The sequence below is a fragment of the Musa acuminata genome, chromosome BXJ3-4, assembly GCF_036884655.1.
Source record: "Musa acuminata AAA Group cultivar baxijiao chromosome BXJ3-4, Cavendish_Baxijiao_AAA, whole genome shotgun sequence".
In the NCBI taxonomy this organism is placed as follows: domain Eukaryota; kingdom Viridiplantae; phylum Streptophyta; class Magnoliopsida; order Zingiberales; family Musaceae; genus Musa; species Musa acuminata.
This window is the reverse complement of record NC_088352.1, coordinates 46,395,491-46,403,383: the sequence shown is the minus strand read 5'-3', so window position 1 is coordinate 46,403,383 and position 7,893 is coordinate 46,395,491. Positions and strand designations below refer to the sequence as shown.

Here is a 7,893-nt window from a genome sequence, read left to right as displayed (position 1 = left end):
AAAAGCAACAGATTCTTAGCAAAGATCAAATTATCATGCCACATAAATGAGGTCTAGGCAAAATCGAATAGAGAACCACTGAATTCATATAACACAATGATTTTTCGATGAAAAAGAGAGAACATAACACGAATAGTGAATTTTAACAATTTTACAGCAGCACAAAACTGAATATATATGATAACTATTGCGTCAGTATTCCTGCACATATTGAGAATTTCGTAGCAAACCATGCCCATTTGCTTCACAAATTTGATACAAGTATGATTACATAAAAAGCACAATTGATTAATGAAAAGTAGACACTGCAAACTGGCTCTGAAATTTCATCTCATTGGACGTGCCAAAATTTAGTCGATAAGCAATCATAATGCTACATCTAAACAACACAGATTATATGGAACTAGAAAAGAAAGAAACAAACAAAGAATACAGATCAACCAGGCCGTGATCAGGTGCACAGCTGCATGGATCTGGGGTAATGTACAGTATGGTCAACGTTCCATCAAGGTTCTTGGCTGTTTACACGCTTGTGGAGCTCGAGCATCTCCTGATGGTTGGGATCCAAAGAAAGGGCTGCACGGCAGTCTCGAAGCGCACTGGAGATATCTCCAGTGTGCTCATGAAATGCTGCACGGAGGTGCAAGAGATGAAGGTCAGCCTTGAATGTGATAGCTCGTGTCAACTCTGCTATTGCTTCCTTTTCCTTGTGGTTATCCATCAAGACTGGCCAACAATTCAAAGAAAATTTTAAACTCGATAAAAGCTGATTCACAGAGCACAGAATTCACAAAGGAAGAATTAAGTTGAAGAAATGGAATAAAGGGGAAAACACAAAATGATAAACCTCTCCAAGCTTTAAATTTTAAAACGAAAGGTAATCTAAAAAAAGAACACGAGAGTGAATCTTTGGTTTTGCTTGTAGGAAAAATTGTGACATGTAATGGATTTAAGTTCAACTTTAAAAACCTTCACCAAGTACAAACAAATTTAAGAAGTTAATTCAGTGATGTGTCCCCTTCTTTAGGAACTCAAGAGAGCAACTATTATAACAGCATAGCCAAATATTTTCAAAACACAAGAATTATGTCATTACTTTCCGAACCTTTTCATTGCAACCTAGGTACTCTATGTTGGGTTGGAAAAGATGGTAATGAGTTTTGAACATGTCGTAAGTTCATCTGATTTCAACAATTTTTGGAAGAGGATAAAGAATCTGACCTGCTGCTCGATATCTATATGGATAAACCCGCAAGGGATCCAACTGGGTAACCATCAGCAGATCGTCTTTAGTATGTTCCCGCTCACAGTATTCGGATCTCTTCTCATATGCTGATGCATTGTTTCTAGCCTTCTCTATTAACTTTGTCATTTCCTCATATGCAGCCTTTCTGTCATTTTTAAGGAAATGGACTCGCGCAAGGCCCTGATGGGCCCGGGTATGCTGGATTTTTAGGGCATTGATGTAACAATCAGCTGCCATATCTAACTTCCCGCAGTCAACATAGACACTGCCAAGGTTGTTCAGTGCCTGAAAAATGAAGTTCTATGATGGGCAAAACAACAATAATCCAAACTAAGTGCAGTGATATCATGCATACAAAACAAGCATTTGAATTTTTCTAAAATTAATTCAGATTTGATAACTTTATTTGCAGGATATGAGCTGGTTCTGGCACTAACTGCTCAAACTATGCAACTTGAAACACTACATTCAGTTGGCTTGTAACACAGAAGCACCTAAGGATTTTTAATGAATTACAATCAAGGTTCGTAATTTCGTAGTATACTGACGGTTTGAGCTTAGCTCGGCTCAGTATGGTATGAGCGTACCAAGTGGTATGCTTTAGCATACCGGTCAATATATATGCAATAAAAAAAATAAAAAAAGGGCGATGTCGTCGAGGTGGCGTTGCCTCGTTTCTTCTTCCTGCGAAGCCTCGGCTACGTCTTCTCCCCACGTGGATGAGGAGAAGACACCGACGATGCTGAGGCCTTGTCGCCTCAAACGAGGAGGCGACATCTCATCTATGGCGTCTGGCGAGGGAGGGCGGCGACGGATCGCGATCATCAAGGGAGAGCAATGTCGGATCTCCAGGTTCTCCCTTTTCTTCTCCCTCTTCTTCCTTCTCCCTCGGCTAATACCGCCTGGTAGCTAACGGTCCATGCATCGGTCTGGTAGCGGACCGGTACATGTATCGGGTGGTATAATTTAAAATTAAAATCCTTGATTGCAATCATGATACAAGAACAAGATTATTAATGACAATAGCAACAAGTCGTAATGTCCAAACTATTTGAAGTCAATTATGTGGATCTTTCCCTACTATCGAAAAGAACTACAATAAAAAAAAACGATGAATACATCAAATTACCAGCTTTTTGTAAATATGTGCATCCCTGACTGAAGTGTAGCAAAAGAATTACAGGTTTACATAAATAGCTTCTTGTTCTTATGTTCTTTGTTTTCCTAGCCAAGATCATGAGAAATACAAGTTCATATTTGTGCCCATGTCCACTATTTAAGCATAAGCAGTGGCACTCGACTAACCAAAATCAGAGTTCTGGTTGGTGGTTTCTTCAAAGCAAGAATCAGTGACTTGGCAGATACTGTCGCACTTTAATAATATTGCAGTCTAAATTAAGCACATTCTCTACAAGTCATGTCACAAATTCACAGGTGGTAGAGTATGTCAGCAAACCAGCTGCAAAAGCCGTGAACAATCCCGGCACTGCCATTGGTGCTATAATGCACCTAGTTCCTCCTATAATAGGTGGATTAATCTACTAACTTGGCCTCTATATAAGCCTAATTGGGCCTTTAAATTTAAAGTGTTGCATGCTTTCTTCTTCAGGATCACAGTGATGGGATCTTCGTGTCTGCTGACTCTATTAGCAACATTAGACCATCATGATCATTGACCAATTCACAATCATCTCTATAAATCATTGAATCACTTACCCATATTTAAAGTGATCTTATCCCACATAAATCATCTCTGCAGAAGTCCTGGATGTCATCATAGAAGATGAATGCCGGATGAAGTTCGCTCAGGATTCATCCACAGGCCTCCAGAAAGCTAATGAAGAGAAGATATAAGTGCTTTACCACCGAAGATAATGAACAGATATCAACAGAGATGCTCTAGCAGCTAACACTATCTACCTACAGTTTAATATTGCCCAAATCTATAATAAATAGGCCAGAGCCCTTTCGGTATAGCTTTTATTCCGCTGTAATTTCACCCTTTTCTGCAAGTAAAATAACCAAATTTGGGGATTGCTGCCATTCAATGGTCTTTTTAAACTCAGTTGGTCTCAGGAAAGGGTGCGAATCCTTTCCCGTCTCAAATCAGCAGTCATCAATTTCACTCGGACGACAACTATCCAGCACTTTTATACCCAAAAAAGGTCTCAGACACAGTCATTGCTCTAGGTCAGCGAGGGAACATCACATAGACAACCCAAGTCATGCAAGAAGCATTGCAACAGATGTTAAGTCAGCCCCCACCACATCCAATTCTTAACAACCTCTCAAATTCATTATAGACCATAATTCTAGAGAAGCATACAAATAATGGTATCAGCTCCTGGGAGAAAAAAATTAATTGAGTCCACATATAGGTAAAAGTTCAGGCCCACAACACACTCAGGATGCATAGCATAAGTTTCTCACTTATGAATAGTAGTTCACCTGCATCTTCAACAGTGTCCATGTCATCTCATGAAACTGGCCAATGTATCTGAAGACCATGCCAGTGTTTATTACTTTGTGGCTCCTTACCAACTCACCAGGGTAATCTTTTTTAAATTGTTTTTTTCAGTCTGTTGTAATCTTCAAGGTAAATCTTTGTGAATATAGTGTTAAATGCATGTATATCACTAACCTGGAGATCTGTGGACTAGAATGTCCTTCTTTGAGGTAATATGGAGTATGGACCATTAGCCATAAGTCAAGGCAATGAAAAAGATTAAGTTGCTTTATTAGGTAAAGTCTCCTACCTAATTTAATCCAATAAGAAAAATGAAAATTCAAGGAATTAACAAAAAACAATAAACTATTTGATGGATAATGCAAATATGCTACAGAATACCTGCCCCTTTCGAAGCCTATCTGAAGGGCACTTTAGTGCATCTTCAAGAAGTGAAACAACAGTGGCTGAACATGAAGGATCGAGACTTGAATCTGCCAAAGCATAGGCTTTCAGAAAGAAAGCTTCAAATGACCTTTGGATGGAAATTGACTCCTCAGCTTTGCCAAGTCCTTCCTCACAGTGACCGGTATCATATAATATCCAACCCTCATAGACCAATCGTTCATGTTCAGTTGCAGCGTGTTGGCATGCAAGCTGTAGGCTACGCATTGCAGCCTCAGGACAGTTCAATCTGATAAACCAATATCACAAGTTGATTATAAAAAGAAAACCAACTTTAATATGAATGATCATCAAAAGAAAGAATGAAGACTCAAGTAACTATATAAGAAGAATGGGACGGAAGAACATACCTGAGAAGAAGCAATGATTGCCTGAAATACAGCACTCCTTTTGCAGCATCAGACTCCAGCATCTGATAAATTACTGAGAGGGAACCGATATCATCCACTGATGACCACCTATCATAAAGTTGTAACCAACAATCCGCAAGAGTCCATTGCTCCACATGCTCTCTAACTAGTGTCCACAACTGGGAAGCAGTTACTCGTCCTTCAAACATTCGATACTCGGGAGCCAGTGTAAGAATTGCTTGAACATCACAAAGTGCAGCTTTATAATCCTCAAGTGCCAGATAGAAACAGAAGCGCAGTTCAAGACATTCTAAAGACAGCTTGAATCCTAGGACATGGTTAATTTCTGCCAAAGCAAGTTGGGCATCTTGTTTTCTCATCAAACATGCTGCCCGATACAGGTACGGGTAAGTAAGAGTAGGGTCCAACTCAGTTGCCTTATCAAGGTCCTCCCATTTTCTATCACCTTCAGAGTACAAAGATCTCTCTTGATACATCCAACCTAGTGGTTGATGGGATGATATTACAGAAGTAAGCTTCTCATAGGACAAAATTTGGTCCCCTTTAATAAAAGCCAATCTGGCCAATCCAGCAACAGAATAGACATGTCCAGCAGCAAAAGCAGCATTGAAATCATGTTCCGCTTCACTATATTCCTTTCTCAATAGCCTAACACATCCAAGCTGATGAAAGGCCACTTGCTTCTGCCTGGTACTCACTGCCGACTCCACCAACTTCTCGAGGAAACATGCTGTGACATCTGAACTTGGATCAATGTTCATTGCAACTTCACTTAGAAAACAGTATAATGAAAATGAAGCATGACCGACCATGGTTGTCCGCTGCTGCTTGCTGGCGTTCAAGAAGATTTTAACAACTTGTTCATCATTCAAACATCGAGGAAGTTCATGCAATAGCACTTGCAAGCATGAAGCAGCAAGTATGGGAGTATTTTCTTCCACTGCACACTCCATAAGGTCTACAGCATCTTGGTGTGAAGAAACTAACGAAGCCATTTTCTTATCATAAGCAACTTTAAGCCTCGCACAGCAGAATGTATTTGAGAATATCAATATCTCCAACAAAATTTCAACAGATAAATCATCTAATTGCCCTGTGCTACTGAACTTAGAGACTGCTCTCATACCCACCGGTGATATGCCATTCTCAGACAAGTCAATGACTTCCAGATGTGACTCGGTGAAGGACCCATTAAGCATGGTATTAAATGGAGGAGACAAAGCCGCTATCTTTTGTCTCTCACAAGCAATCATCTCATCCCCAATTCGGAAATGCACAGTACTAGAAACTTGTGAAATATCATAACTGCATTCACTGACCATATCAACGGTCTTAACAGGGATCTGAGAAGCAACATCCACAAATCCAAATTCTTGTGAGCACTTCTCGCAGGAAGAAAGGAGGTCAGATATGACGTCTTCTCCTTGTTTCTTGTACCTTAGCCATGACCCATATACGAGCTTTTCATGAATCGTGGTAGCATTCTGCCAAGCAGAATGAAGACTCCTTTCTAGCAATTTGACCTCCTCAAGACCCCGAAATACCTGGAACTGGAGCAAGTGCAGGCTCGACCTTTCTTGTGGTGTGCACGATTCGAGTTCTTCATGGATCTGAGCTAAGACATGTACATAATCTACAGGCTTAAATAGAGCCAGAATTGGTGGTTCCGCAACCTTGATAAGAGATTCACTATATATGTTTATGGCAAACACACAAACAAGGAATCCTGTTATTTGAGGGAATAGAAAGTTGAAGAGCATCAAACTCTACCGGATAGACAGAGATCATTCAACTTACATGGAAGATGTGGAGTATAAGGAGGATTTGGACAGCTTGGCTCTCTCCACCTGAAGCCATGTCTGGGGAGTAAGGGCATGAAGTTGTCCCTCTTGGCAGGAATCCGAGAGGAAGAGATTCCTCATGCTGCATAAAAGAGAGGAAGCCTCCCAAATCTCCACACTAGCCAAATAATATTTCCCCGGAAGACTAAAAAAAACAACTAGGAAAGAAGAGAAATCAAAACAAATTAGGTAAAGGAAACATCTTTATGCCACAATCCACGAAACGGGACCTCTCCCTAACACCCACAAGATTTAGGACATTGCGAACCGTCAAATGGGGTTCTCCTAAAATAAATCTAAGCAAGTCAGGAAGAAAAGGAGACAAACTATTCACAATCTACACTTTAAAAAGGGCTCAGACTAGCCGGCAAAACGAGGGCAAACACCAACTTCTCCCGATTCCCAACACTCCTATCCCACCACCAGCCACATTTGACCCGACAAAGGAAGGCACCTCTTTGTCGATCAAAATCACAAAGAAAATGCACTCAAATGGACTCCCTACAACAGAAAACAAGCCGACACTACGATTCTTGCGAGATCACAACCCAAAATGAAGCTCCTCGGCAGTGAAACAAGCGGCGAAACGTGACAGAGGCCCTTGGTAGGTCCTGACTTCTGCGAGGACGCACACAAGGGCACAGAGATCCCCAGTCTGAGTCTGCAAGGTCACCGAGGGGATAAAAGCCAACCTATTGCATCAAGATCTCTGGTCCGGAGCTGAGATTTCGTTGTTTCTGTGGAGAGAGAGAGAGAGAGAGAGATTCACATGAACTTAAAATAGGTGTTTTTGAGAGGAGTTGGTTTGTGCGTCTCGAACGTATTCAGATACCAATATTGGCATGACGGCAAACATAAACAAGAAAATATATATATATATAGAAAAGAGTGGTTGAACATTCTTTAACTAATCATAAAAAATATATCCATTTTATTGATGATAATAAATAGATAAATAATACATACACACACACACATAAACAAGAAAATATATATATATATAGAAAAGAGTGGTTGAACATTCTTTAACTAATCATAAAAAATATATCCATTTTATTGATGATAATAAATAGATAAATAATACATACACACACACACTCCATTTTATTGATGATAATAAATAGATATATTACACACACACACACAAGCACTCCATTTTATTGATGATAATAAATAGATAAATAATACATACACACACACAAATATATATATATATATATATATATATATATATATATATATATATATATATAGAAAAGAGTGGTTGAACATTCTTTAACTAATCATAAAAAATATATCCATTTTATTGATGATAATAAATAGATAAATAATACATACACACACACAAATATATATATATATATAGAAAAGAGTGGTTGAACATTCTTTAACTAATCATAAAAAATATATCCATTTTATTGATGATAATAAATAGATATATCACACACACACACACACATATATAAACAAGAGAGAGAGCCTTAATTATCTTGTGGATCCTGTGGATCCATGCTTTTTGGTGAC

General features: G+C 39.2%; 1 protein-coding gene across 3 annotated transcripts; it reads right to left on the bottom strand.

The window, feature by feature from the left end:
• Positions 1-208: 208 nt before the first annotated feature.
• On the bottom strand, positions 209-7,204 carry LOC103982491 (ETO1-like protein 1). 3 transcript variants are annotated; one of them, XM_009399428.3, is made up of 5 exons: positions 6,326-7,204; positions 4,508-6,217; positions 4,095-4,386; positions 1,222-1,531; positions 209-726 (listed from the first exon to the last, which is right to left on the bottom strand). In XM_009399428.3, exons 1-5 carry the CDS (start codon positions 6,448-6,450, stop codon positions 506-508), a joined length of 2,658 nt encoding a protein of 885 aa, XP_009397703.2. In that variant the 5' UTR covers positions 6,451-7,204; the 3' UTR covers positions 209-505. The 3 variants fall into 3 exon arrangements, 2 of the variants coding, with proteins under 2 accessions (XP_009397703.2, XP_009397704.2); XR_001977453.2 differs by lacking the exon at positions 209-726 and adding an exon at positions 2,963-3,080 and having other exon boundaries at positions 1,394-1,531; XM_009399429.3 differs by lacking the exon at positions 1,222-1,531 and having other exon boundaries at positions 584-726.
• Between the last annotated feature and the right edge of the window lie 689 nt (positions 7,205-7,893).

Bases quoted from the DNA above. Each gene is read 5' to 3' on its own strand.
- LOC103982491 (XM_009399428.3), bottom strand. From the start codon at position 6,450: ATGAGGAATCTCTTCCTCTCGGATTCCTGCCAAGAGGGACAACTTCAT. The intron at 4,387-4,507 runs GTATGTTCTTCC...TTGGTTTATCAG, and splicing joins CAATCATTGCTTCTTCTCAG to ATTGAACTGTCCTGAGGCTG. The intron at 1,532-4,094 runs GTATTCTGTAGC...TTCATTTTTCAG, and splicing joins ATAGGCTTCGAAAGGGGCAG to GCACTGAACAACCTTGGCAG.